The following is a 13,098-nucleotide window of genomic DNA, read 5'->3' on the forward strand; positions in this document are numbered from 1 at the left end:
CTGTGGTAAGCCACAGCCTCTCTATGGAGTTGTCATTTTTACAGGTTGATTTAACACTAAGTCCTGCTGTTTGGTAATCTAGATATCACACAGCTCTATCAGTCGTTACACAGAGAGACTTTTCTTTAGCAGATATATTAACCACTCAGAACACATATTGGCCCCTCCAAAATTCCTCCTTATTCCATTACATAGTGCACAACTTTATAGTTTATATAGTGCACTACTTTATAGTTTATATAGTGCACTACTTTATAGTTTGTATAGTGCACTACTTTATAGTTTATATAGTGCACTACTTTATAGTTTATATAGTGCACTACTTTATAGTTTATATAGTGCACTACTTTATAGTTTATATAGTGCACTACTTTATATAGTGCACTACTTTATAGTTTATATAGTGCACTACTTTATATTTTATATAGTGCACTACTTTATATTTTATATAGTGCACTACTTTTGACAAGGGCCCATAGGGCGTGTTCATATAAGTTGGACACACACACACACACACACACACACACACACACACACACACACACACACACACACACACACACACACACACACACACACACACACACACACACACACACACACACACACCCCCACACACACACACCCCCACACACACACACCCCCACACCCACCCCCACACCCACACCCACACCCACACACCCACCCCCCCCCCCACCCCCCCCCCCCCCCCCCACACACACACACACACACACACACACACACACACACACACACACACACACACACACACACACACACACACACACACACACACAGACACACACACACACACACACGATCGCTCAAGCGTCCGGGAGGCACATTTCAGGCAGGATGTATAATCAGCCTTTAATAGACAGGAAGAAACAGCACCTCTGTGGGGGTGTTCTAAAGGTGTGTGTGAATCTAGGTTCCTTACCTTGAAGACGTCTTGTGTATCATCCATGCAGTAGACTCTGATGTTATACTCCAGGGTAGAGCAGTATGCGTCAGAGAAGAGCACCAGGCGGAGACGCTTAGCCGCGGCCATGTTTAGAGATTCTCCCACCAGAGAGAAACGACCCAACTGCTCCGAGAACACTCTGCACGTCTCTGCCTCCAACTGACAGTAATACGGCTCTGAGATCAACTCCTCTCCCATCATTAGGACGTCCTGGGGATAGAGAGAGAGAGGTGTGGGGTCAGGGGTCAGGGTGTGTGGTAGTGGGGTTAGGGGCAGGGTGTGTGGTAGTGGGGTCAGGGGCAGGGTGTGTGTGGTAGTGGGGTCAGGGGTCAGGGTGTGTGTGGTAGTGAGGTCAGGGGCAGGGTGTGTGTGGTAGTGGGGTCAGGGGTCAGGGTGTGTGTGGTAGTGAGGTCAGGGGTCAGGGTGTGTGTGGTAGTGAGGTCAGGGGCAGGGTGTGTGTGGTAGTGGGGTCAAGGGTCAGGGTGTGTGTGGTAGTGGGGTCAGGGGTCAGGGTGTGTGTGGTAGTGAGGTCAGGGGTCAGGGTGTGTGTGGTAGTGAGGTCAGGGGTCAGTGTGTGTGTGGTAGTGAGGTCAGGGGCAGGGTGTGTGTGGTAGTGGGGTCAGGGTGTGTGTGGTAGTGGGGTCAGGGTCAGGGTGTGGTAGTGAGGTCAGGGTTCAGGGTGTGTGTGGTAGTGAGGTCAGGGGTCAGGGTGTGTGTGGTAGTGGGGTCAGGGTCAGGGTGTGTGTGGTAGTGGGGTCAGGGTCAGGGTGTGTGTGGTAGTGAGGTCAGGGGTCAGTGTGTGTGTGGTAGTGAGGTCAGGGGCAGGGTGTGTGTGGTAGTGGGGTCAGGGTGTGTGTGGTAGTGGGGTCAGGGTGTGTGTGGTAGTGGGGTCAGGGTGTGTGTGGTAGTGGGGTCAGGGTGTGTGTGGTAGTGGGGTCAGGGTGTGTGTGGTAGTGGGGTCAGGGTGTGTGTGGTAGTGGGGTCAGGGTGTGTGTGGTAGTGGGGTCAGGGTGTGTGTGGTAGCGGGGTCAGGGTGTGTGTGGTAGTGGGGTCAGGGTGTGTGTGGTAGTGGGGTCAGGGTGTGTGTGGTAGTGGGGTCAGGGTGTGTGTGGTAGTGGGGTCAGGGTGTGTGTGGTAGTGGGGTCAGGGGTCAGGGTGTGTGTGGTAGTGGGGTCAGGGGTCAGGGTGTGTGTGGTAGTGGGGTCAGGGTGTGTGTGGTAGTGGGGTCAGGGTGTGTGTGGTAGTGAGGTCAGGGGTCAGGGTGTGTGTGGTAGTGGGGTCAGGGTGTGTGTGGTAGTGAGGTCAGGGTGTGTGTGGTAGTGAGGTCAGGGTGTGTGTGGTAGTGAGGTCAGGGGTCAGGGTGTGGTAGTGGGGTCAGGGGCAGGGTGTGTGTGGTAGTGGGGTCAGGGGCAGGGTGTGTGTGGTAGTGGGGTCAGGGTGTGTGTGGTAGTGAGGTCAGGGGTCAGGGTGTGTGTGGTACTGGGGTCAGGGTGTGTGTGTGTGGTAGTGGGGTCAGGGGTCAGGGTGTGTGTGGTAGTGGGGTCAGGGTGTGTGTGGTAGTGGGGTCAGGGTGTGTGTGGTAGTGGGGTCAGGGTGTGTGTGGTAGTGGGGTCCGGGGTCAGGGTGTGTGTGGTAGTGGGGTCAGGGTGTGTGTGGTAGTGGGGGCAGGGTGTGTGTGGTAGTGGGGTCAGGGTGTGTGTGGTAGTGGGGTCAGGGGTCAGGGTGTGTGTGGTAGTGGGGTCAGGGTGTGTGTGGTAGTGGGGTCAGGGTGTGTGTGGTAGTGGGGTCAGGGTGTGTGTGGTAGTGGGGTCAGGGGTCAGGGTGTGTGTGGTAGTAGGGTCAGGGGGCAGGGTGTGTGTGGTAGTGGGGTCAGGGTGTGTGTGGTAGTGGGGTCAGGGTGTGTGTGGTAGTGGGGTCAGGGTGTGTGTGGTAGTGGGGTCAGGGGTCAGGGTGTGTGTGGTAGTGGGGTCAGGGTGTGTGTGGTAGTGGGGTCAGGGGTCAGGGTGTGTGTGGTAGTGGGGTCAGGGTGTGTGTGGTAGTGGGGTCCGGAGCAGGGTGTGTGTGGTAGTGGGGTCAGGGTGTGTATGGTAGTGGGGTCAGGGTGTGTGTGGTAGTGGGGTCAGGGGCAGGGTGTGTGTGATAGTGGGGTCAGGGGTCAGGGTGTGTGTGGTAGTGGGGTCAGGGTGTGTGTGGTAGTGGGGTCAGGGTGTGTGTGGTAGTGGGGTCAGGGTGTGTGTGGTAGTGGGGTCAGGGGACAGGGTGTGTGTGGTAGTGGGGTCAGGGTGTGTGTGGTAGTGGGGTCAGAGTGTGTGTGGTAGTGGGGTCAGGGTGTGTGTGGTAGTGGGGTCAGGGGACAGGGTGTGTGTGGTAGTGGGGTCAGGGTGTGTGTGGTAGTGGGGTCAGAGTGTGTGTGGTAGTGGGGTCAGGGTGTGTGTGGTAGTGGGGTCAGGGGTCAGGGTGTGTGTGGTAGTGAGGTCAGGGGTCAGGGTGTGGTAGTGGGGTCAGGGGCAGGGTGTGTGTGGTAGTGGGGTCAGGGTGTGTGTGGTAGTGGGGTCAGGGGTCAGGGTGTGTGTGGTAGTGAGGTCAGGGTGTGTGTGGTAGTGAGGTCAGGGGTCAAGGTGTGTGTGGTAGTGGGGTCAGGGTGTGTGTGGTAGTGGGGTCAGGGTCAGGGTGTGTGTGGTAGTGGGGTTAGGGGCAGGGTGTGTGTGGTAGTGGGGTCAGGGGTCAGGGTGTGTGTGGTAGTGGGGTCAGGGTGTGTGTGGTAGTGGGGAAAGGGTGTGTGTGGTAGTGAGGTCAGGGTGTGTGTGGTAGTGGGGTCAGGGGTCAGGGTGTGTGTTGTAGTGGGGTCAGGGTGTGTGTGGTAGTGGGGTCAGGGTGTGTGTGGTAGTGAGGTCAGGGGTCAGGGTGTGTGTGGTAGTGGGGTCAGGGGTCAGGGTGTGTGTGGTAGTGGGGTCAGGGTGTGTGTGGTAGTGGGGTCAGGGTCAGGGTGTGTGTGGTAGTGGGGTCAGGGTGTGTGTGGTAGTGGGGTCAGGGTGTGTGTGGTAGTGGGGTCAGGGTGTGTGTGGTAGTGGGGTCAGGGGCAGGGTGTGTGTGGTGGTGGGGTCAGGGTGTGTGTGGTAGTGAGGTCAGGGTGTGTGTGGTAGTGGGGTCAGGGTGTGTGTGGTAGTGGGGTCAGGGTGTGTGTGGTAGTGGGGTCAGGGGTCAGGGTGTGTGTGGTAGTGAGGTCAGGGGTCAGGGTGTGGTAGTGGGGTCAGGGGCAGGGTGTGTGTGGTAGTGGGGTCAGGGTGTGTGTGGTAGTGGGGTCAGGGGTCAGGGTGTGTGTGGTAGTGAGGTCAGGGTGTGTGTGGTAGTGAGGTCAGGGGTCAAGGTGTGTGTGGTAGTGGGGTCAGGGTGTGTGTGGTAGTGGGGTCAGGGTCAGGGTGTGTGTGGTAGTGGGGTTAGGGGCAGGGTGTGTGTGGTAGTGGGGTCAGGGGTCAGGGTGTGTGTGGTAGTGGGGTCAGGGTGTGTGTGGTAGTGGGGGCAGGGTGTGTGTGGTAGTGAGGTCAGGGTGTGTGTGGTAGTGGGGTCAGGGGTCAGGGTGTGTGTTGTAGTGGGGTCAGGGTGTGTGTGGTAGTGGGGTCAGGGTGTGTGTGGTAGTGAGGTCAGGGGTCAGGGTGTGTGTGGTAGTGGGGTCAGGGGTCAGGGTGTGTGTGGTAGTGGGGTCAGGGTGTGTGTGGTAGTGGGGTCAGGGTCAGGGTGTGTGTGGTAGTGGGGTCAGGGTGTGTGTGGTAGTGGGGTCAGGGTGTGTGTGGTAGTGGGGTCAGGGTGTGTGTGGTAGTGGGGTCAGGGGCAGGGTGTGTGTGGTGGTGGGGTCAGGGTGTGTGTGGTAGTGAGGTCAGGGTGTGTGTGGTAGTGGGGTCAGGGTGTGTGTGGTAGTGGGGTCAGGGGTCAGGGGTCAGGGTGTGTGTGGTAGTGGGGTCAGGGTGTGTGTGGTAGTGGGGTCAGGGTGTGTGTGGTAGTGGGGTCAGGGTGTGTGTGGTAGTGGGGTCCGGGGTCAGGGTGTGTGTGGTAGTGGGGTCAGGGTGTGTGTGGTAGTGGGGTCAGGGTGTGTGTGGTAGTGGGGGCAGGGTGTGTGTGGTAGTGGGGTCAGGGTGTGTGTGGTAGTGGGGTCAGGGGTCAGGGTGTGTGTGGTAGTGGGGTCAGGGTGTGTGTGGTAGTGGGGTCAGGGTGTGTGTGGTAGTGGGGTCAGGGTGTGTGTGGTAGTGGGGTCAGGGTGTGTGTGGTAGTAGGGTCAGGGGGCAGGGTGTGTGTGGTAGTGGGGTCAGGGTGTGTGTGGTAGTGGGGTCAGGGTGTGTGTGGTAGTGGGGTCAGGGTGTGTGTGGTAGTGGGGTCAGGGTGTGTGTGGTAGTGGGGTCAGGGGTCAGGGTGTGTGTGGTAGTGGGGTCAGGGTGTGTGTGGTAGTGGGGTCAGGGGTCAGGGTGTGTGTGGTAGTGGGGTCAGGGTGTGTGTGGTAGTGGGGTCAGGGGCAGGGTGTGTGTGGTAGTGGGGTCAGGTGTCAGGGTGTGTGTGGTAGTGGGGTCAGGGTGTGTGTGGTAGTGGGGTCAGGGGTCAGGGTGTGTGTGGTAGTGGGGGCAGGGTGTGTGTGGTAGTGAGGTCAGGGTGTGTGTGGTAGTGGGGTCAGGGGTCAGGGTGTGTGTGGTAGTGGGGTCAGGGTGTGTGTGGTAGTGGGGTCAGGGTGTGTGTGGTAGTGAGGTCAGGGGTCAGGGTGTGTGTGGTAGTGGGGTCAGGGGTCAGGGTGTGTGTGGTAGTGGGGTCAGGGTGTGTGTGGTAGTGGGGTCAGGGGCAGGGTGTGTGTGGTAGTGGGGTCAGGGTGTGTGTGGTAGTGAGGTCAGGGTGTGTGTGGTAGTGGGGTCAGGGTGTGTGTGGTAGTGGGGTCAGGGGTCAGGGTGTGTGTGGTAGTGGGGTCAGGGTGTGTGTGGTAGTGGGGTCAGGGTGTGTGTGGTAGTGGGGTCAGGGTGCGTGTGGTAGTGGGGGCAGGGGTCAGGGTGTGTGTGGTAGTGGGGTCAGGGTTCAGGGTGTGTGTGGTAGTGGGGTCAGGGTGTGTGTGGTAGTGGGGTCAGGGTGTGTGTGGTAGTGGGGTCAGGGGTCAGGGTGTGTGTGGTAGTGGGGTCAGGGTGTGTGTGGTAGTGGGGTCAGGGTGTGTGAGGTAGTGGGGTCAGGGGTCAGGGTGTGTGTGGTAGTGGGGTCAGGGTTCAGGGTGTGTGTGGTAGTGGGGTCAGGGTTCAGGGTGTGTGTGGTAGTGGGGTCAGGTGTCAGGGTGTGTGTGGTAGTGGGGTCAGGGGTCAGGGTGTGTGTGGTAGTGGGGTCAGGGGTCAGGGTGTGTGTGGTAGTGAGGTCAGGGTGTGTGTGGTAGTGGGGTCAGGGTGTGTGTGGTAGTGGGGTCAGGGGTCAGGGTGTGTGTGGTAGTGGGGTCAGGGGTCAGGGTGTGTGTCGTAGTGGGGTCAGGGGTCAGGGTGTGTGTGGTAGTGAGGTCAGGGTGTGTGTGGTAGTGGGGTCAGGGGTCAGGGTGTGTGTGGTAGTGGGGTCAGGGTGTGTGTGGTAGTGGGGTCAGGGTGTGTGTGGTAGTGGGGTCAGGGGTCAGGGTGTGTGTGGTAGTGGGGTCAGGGTTCAGGTTGTGTGCGGTAGTGGGGTCAGGGTGTGTGTGGTAGTGGGGTCAGGGGGCAGGGTTTGTGTGGTAGTGGGGTCAGGGGCAGGGGCAGGGTGTGTGTGGTAGTGGGGTCAGGGGTCAGGGTGTGTGTGGTAGTGGGGTCAGGGTTCAGGTTGTGTGCGGTAGTGGGGTCAGGGTGTGTGTGGTAGTGGGGTCAGGGTGTGTGTGGTAGTGGGGTCAGGGTGTGTGTGGTAGTGGGGTCAGGGGTCAGGGTGTGTGTGGTAGTGGGGGCAGGGGTCAGGGTGTGTGTGGTAGTGGGGGCAGGGGTCAGGGTGTGTGTGGTAGTGGGGTCAGGGTGTGTGTGGTAGTGGGGTCAGGGTGTGTGTGGTAGTGGGGTCAGGGTGTGTGTGGTAGTGGGGTCAGGGTGTGTGTGGTAGTGGGGTCAGGGTGTGTGTGGTAGTGGGGTCAGGGGTCAGGGTGTGTGTGGTAGTGGGGTCAGGGGTCAGGGTGTGTGTGGTAGTGGGGTCAGGGGTCAGGGTGTGTGTGGTAGTGGGGTCAGGGTGTGTGTGGTAGTGGGGTCAGGGGTCAGGGTGTGTGTGGTAGTGGGGTCAGGGTGTGTGTGGTAGTGGGGTCAGGGTGTGTGTGGTAGTGGGGTCAGGGGCAGGGTGTGGTAGTGGGGTCAGGGTGTGTGTGGTAGTGGGGTCAGGGGCAGGGTGTGGTAGTAGGGTCAGGGTGTGTGTGGTAGTGGGGTCAGGGTGTGTGTGGTAGTGGGGTCAGGGTGTGTGTGGTAGTGGGGTCAGGGGTCAGGGTGTGGACAGTGACAGAACTTTAACAATCAAACTAAATAATTCAGAACACATGAAAGAGGACTCTAGTTTCCTGGCAACAAAACTGCTTCTGGAGAGAAAGAAGAGATGTAACATCCAGTAAATATTGGATAAAAGAGATTTAGAGAGAGGGAGAGACAAGAGAAATGTGAAGAGAGCTGTCTGCTCCACCTGCCGAAACAGCTCAACTGACAGGACACACTACATACAGCTCAACAGACTGACAGGAGACACTACAGCTCAACAGACTGACAGGAGACACTACAGCTCAACTGACAGGACAAACTACAGCTCAACAGACTGACAGGAGACACTACAGCTCAACAGACTGACAGGACACACTACAGCTCAACAGACTGACAGGAGACACTACAGCTCAACAGACTGACAGGAGACACTACAGCTCAACAGACTGACAGGAGACACTACAGCTCAACTGACAGGACACAATACATACAGCTCAACAGACTGACAGGAGACACTACAGCTCAACAGACTGACAGGACACACTACAGCTCAACAGACTGACAGGACACACTACAGCTCAACAGACTGACAGGACACACTACAGCTCAACTGACAGGAGACACTACAGCTCAACAGACTGACAGGAGACACTACAGCTCAACAGACTGACAGGACAAACTACAGCTCAACAGACTGACAGTGAAGAGGCGACTCCGGGATGCTGGCCTTCTAGGCAGAGTTCCTCTGTCCAGTGTCTGTGTTCTTTTGCCAATCTTAATCTTTTCTTTTTACTGGCCAGTCTGAGATGTGGCTTTTTCTTTGCAACCCTGCCTAGAAGGCCAGCATCCCCGAGTCGCCTCTTCACTGTTGACGTGAGACTGGTGTTTTGCGGGTTCTATTTAATGAAGCTGCCAGTTGAGGACTTGTGAGGAGTCTGTTTCTCAAACTAGACACTCTAATGTACTTGTCCTCTTGCTCAGTTGTGTACCGGGGCCTCCCACTCCTCTTTCTATTCTGGTTAGAGCCAGTTTGTGCTTTTCTGTGAAGGGAGTAGTACAGTCGTGGCCAAACGTTCTGAGAATAACACAAATATTAATTTTCATAAAGTTTGCTGCTTCAGTGTCTTTAGATATTTCTGATCAATTTTATGTTATTTTAATGGACAAATGTGTTTTTCTTTTCAAAAACAAGGACATTTCTAAGTGACCCCAAACTTTTGAACGGTAGTGTCTATAAATAAAGTACCAGTCAAAAGTTTGGACACACCTACTAATTCCAGGGTTTTTCTTTATTTTGACTATTTTCTACACTGTAGTGATGACATCAAAACTATGAATTAACACATATGGAATCATTTAGTAACCAAAAAATCTATCAAAATAGTTTTTAGATTTCAGATTCTTCACCATTTGCCTTGAATGGGTGGCCACGGCACTCAAAGGAGTGATTGAAAAAGCTTCTTCTACTTTCCTCAACTTACAAGTCATTTTCTCTACCCTGCTACCACGATAGTACTTTCACCCTGCCACCATACAGAGGGTAAACACAAGTATTTCCTGTGACTGTGCCTCAAAACCAAATGTCTACCTGGCCCACCACTCCACCCTGGACCAGCCTTTATGACCAGGTCCACCTTCGCCCACCTTCGCCCTCTAAAGGACATCGCCCTCAACCAGACCTGCGGGACCCCCCCCCCCCCCCCCTACATCCAGACAACAGCACCACCAGCCAATCAATAACCCCTTAAACCAACCATGCACACACCTCATATAGGCCCCCTCAGATCAGACCTATGCCCCTCCTACCCACCCCATGCCCCCCACCCCCGCAAAAGAAGGCCTCAACATGGAAATCACACATCCGCCCAGGCCGTGAGCAGGCAAACAGACCCAACCCCCACTCTTACACTAGACCAAGCCAATGGCATGTACCAGATGCTCAGCAGGCTCTGCTCACACTTACTGGTCTGAGGCCAAACCACACGACCAACAACATTGGACACTTTATGGAACACAAAGCTTTTACTATCTCATCCTGGAATATCCAAGGCCTGATGTCATCTGCCTTTGGACTGAAGAGCAGGAACCTGAACTTCACTTAAGAAATCAAAAATACAGACATTGTCATCCTACAAGAAACCTGGTATATAGAGGATATGGACCCACTGGTTGTCCTCTAGGTTACAGAGAGCTGGTAGTCCCATCCACCAAACTACCAGGTGTGAAACAGGGAAGGGACTCAGGGGGTTTGTGAATTTGGTATAGAGCAGACAACTCGATTACATTTGTCAAAACAGGAACATTTTACATCTGGCTGGAAATTAATAAGGAAATGATCTTAACAGAGAAAAAATGTCCTCCTTTGTGCTACCTATATCCCCCCACTAGAATCCCCATATTTTAATGAAGACAGCTTCTCCATCCTGGAGGGGGAAATCAATCACTTCCAGGCCCAGGGACATGTACTAGTCTGTGGTGACCTAAATGCCAGAACTGGACCAGAACCTGACACACTCAGCACACAGGGGGACAAACACCTACCTGGAGGTGACAGCATTCCCTCCCCCATATGCCCCCCTAGGCACAACTACGACAACATAACCAACAAAAATGGGTCACAACTCCTGCAGCTCTGTCGCACGCTGGGTATGTACATTGTCAATGGTAGGCTTCGAGGAGACTCCTACGGTAGGTACACCTATAGCTCATCTCTTGGCAGTAGTACTGTAGATTACTTTATCACTGACCTCAACCCAGAGTCTCTCAGAGCGTTCACAGTCAGCCCACTGACACCTCTATCAGATGACAGCAAAATCACAGTCTACTTGAACAAAGCAATACTTAAATCCTGAGGTATCAAAGCCAAAGGAACTGAATAATATTAAGAAATGCTATAGATGGAAGGAAAGTAGTGTGGAAACCTACTAAAATCCAATTAGGCAACAACAAATTCAATCCCTTCTAGACAACTTCCTGGACAAAACGTTCCACTATAATAGTGAAGGTGTAAACTTGGCAGTAGAAAACCTAAACAGTATATTTGACGTCTCAGCTTTCCTATCAAATCTAAACATGTCAAGCAGACAACCTAAGAGAATTAACAAAAGTGACAAATGGTTTGATGAAGAATGCAAAAACCTGATAAAGAAGTGGAGAAACCTGTCCAACCAAAAACATAAAGACCCAGAAAACCTGAGCCTACGCCTTCACTACGGTGAATCACTAAAACAATACAGAAAACCTGAGTCTACTCCTTCACTATGGTGAATCACTAAAACAACACAGAAAACCTGAGTCTACGCCTTCACTACGGTGAATCACTAAAACAATACAGAAAACCTGAGTCTACACCTTCACTATAGTGAATCACTAAAACAACACAGAAAACCTGAGTCTACACCTTCACTATGGTGAATCCCTAAAACAATACAGAAAACCTGAGTCTACTCCTTCACTATGGTGAATCACTAAAACAATACAGAAAACCTGAGTCTACGCCTTCACTATGGTGAATCACTAAAACAATACAGAAAACCTGAGTCTACGCCTTCACTATGGTGAATCACTAAAACAATACAGAAAACCTGAGCCTACACCTTCACTATGGTGAATCCCTAAAACAATACAGAAAACCTGAGCCTACGCCTTCACTATGGTGAATCACTAAAACAATACAGAAAACCTGAGTCTACACCTTCACTATGGTAAATCCCTAAAACAATACAGAAAACCTGAGCCTACGCCTTCACTATGGTGAATCACTAAAACATTACAGAAAACCTGAGTCTACGCCTTCACTGTGGTGAATCACTAAAACAATACAGAAAACCTGAGCCTACGCCTTCACTATGGTGAATCACTAAAACAATACAGAAAACCTGAGTCTACGCCTTCACTATGGTGAATCACTAAAACAATACAGAAAACCTGAGTCTACGCCTTCACTATGGTGAATCACTAAAACAATACAGAAAACCTGAGTCTACGCCCTCACTATGGTGAATCACTAAAACAATACAGAAAACCTGAGTCTACGCCTTCACTATGGTGAATCACTAAAACAATACAGAAAACCTGAGTCTACGCCTTCACTAGGGTGAATCACTAAAACAATACAGAAAACCTGAGTCTACGCCTTCACTATGGTGAATCACTAAAACAACACAGAAAACCTGAGTCTACGCCTTCACTATGGTGAATCACTAAAACAATACAGAAAACCTGAGTCTACACCTTCACTATGGTGAATCACTAAAACAATACAGAAACACACTACGGAAAAAAAAGGAACAGCATGTCAGAAATCAGCTCAATGTATTTGAAGAATCCATAGAATCGAACCACTTCTGGGAAAATTGGAAAACACTAAACAAACAAACAACACGAAGAATTATCTATCCAAAATGGAGATGTGTGGATAAACCACTTCTTCAATATTTTTGGCTCTATAACAAAGAATAAACAGCAAAACCATATCCATGATTAAATACACATTTTAGAATCAACTATTAAAGACTACCAGAACCCACTGGATTCTCCAAATACATAGAATGAACTACAGGACAAAATACAAACCCTCCAACCTAAAAAGGCCTATGGTGTTGATGGTATCCTCAATGAAATGTGAAAATATACAGACCACAAATTCCAATTGGCTTAATACTTAAACTCTTTAACTTCATGCATCTTCCCCAATATTTGGAACCAATCGCAATCCACAAAAGTTGAGAAAATTCTACCACAATAATCTGTATTATCATTAACAGTAGGCATGTACATTTCTTCAGTGAAAACAATGTACTGAGCAAATGTCAAATTGGCTTTTAACCGAATTACCGTACGACGGACCACGTATTCACCCTGCACACCCTAACTGACAAAGAAACAAAACAAAACAGAGGCAAAGGCTTCTCATGTTTTGTTGATTTCAAAAAAGCTTTTAACTCAATTTGGCATAAGGGTCTGCTATACAAATTGATGGAAAGGGGTGTTGGGGGAACAACATTTGACGTTATAAAATCCATGTACACAAACAGCAAGTGTGGGGTTAAAATTGGCAAAAAACAAACACATTTCTCTCCACAGGGCCGAGGGGTGAGACAGGGATGCAGATTGAGCCCCACCCTCTTCAACATATATTTCAACGAATTGGCGAGGGCACTAAAACAGTCTGCAGCACCCGGCCTCACCCTGCTAGAATCTGAAGTCAAATGTCTACTGTTTGCTGATGATCTGGTGCTTCTGTCCCCAACCAAGGAGGGCCTTACAGCAGCACCTAGATCTTCTGCACAGATTCTGCCAGACCTGGGACCTGTCAGACCTGGGACCTGTCAGTAAATCTCAGTAAGACCAAAATAATGGTGTTCCAAAAAAAGGTCCAGTCACCATGGCAACACAAATACAAATTCCATCTAGACACCGTTGCCCTAGAGCGCACAAAAAAAACCGATACATACCTCGGCCTAAACATCATTGCCGAATACCCATTCTAGCAGTATTCATCTGTCTCTATCTAGGCGTGTCCGAGTACCCATTCAAGCAGTATTCATCTCTCTCTTTATGGTCATGGCAAGTTTAATTACTTACATTGTCAAAGTATACATATGTCTCTCTCTCTCTGTTTTTTATCCCCTCTGTCTGTCTGTCTGTCTCTCTCTGTCTGTCTGTCTGTCTGTCTCTCTCTGTCTGTCTGTCTGTCTGTCTGTCTGTCTGTCT

The 13,098-nt window shown here is 51.9% G+C and overlaps 1 protein-coding gene across 1 annotated transcript in view; it reads right to left on the reverse strand.

Annotated features, from left to right (window-relative positions):
• Nucleotides 1-709: 709 nt before the first annotated feature.
• Nucleotides 710-13,098, reverse strand: part of unc5a (unc-5 netrin receptor A) — a gene marked incomplete at its 3' end in the record, with an annotated part of 579,979 nt that continues 567,590 nt past the window's right edge. The window contains exon 12 of the mRNA XM_055927842.1: nucleotides 710-1,174. Within this exon, the coding sequence (XP_055783817.1) occupies nucleotides 710-1,174 (465 nt within the window). The remainder of the gene's footprint in view (nucleotides 1,175-13,098) is intronic.

The sequence above is a fragment of the Salvelinus fontinalis genome, chromosome 6, assembly GCF_029448725.1.
Source record: "Salvelinus fontinalis isolate EN_2023a chromosome 6, ASM2944872v1, whole genome shotgun sequence".
In the NCBI taxonomy this organism is placed as follows: Eukaryota; Metazoa; Chordata; class Actinopteri; order Salmoniformes; family Salmonidae; genus Salvelinus; species Salvelinus fontinalis.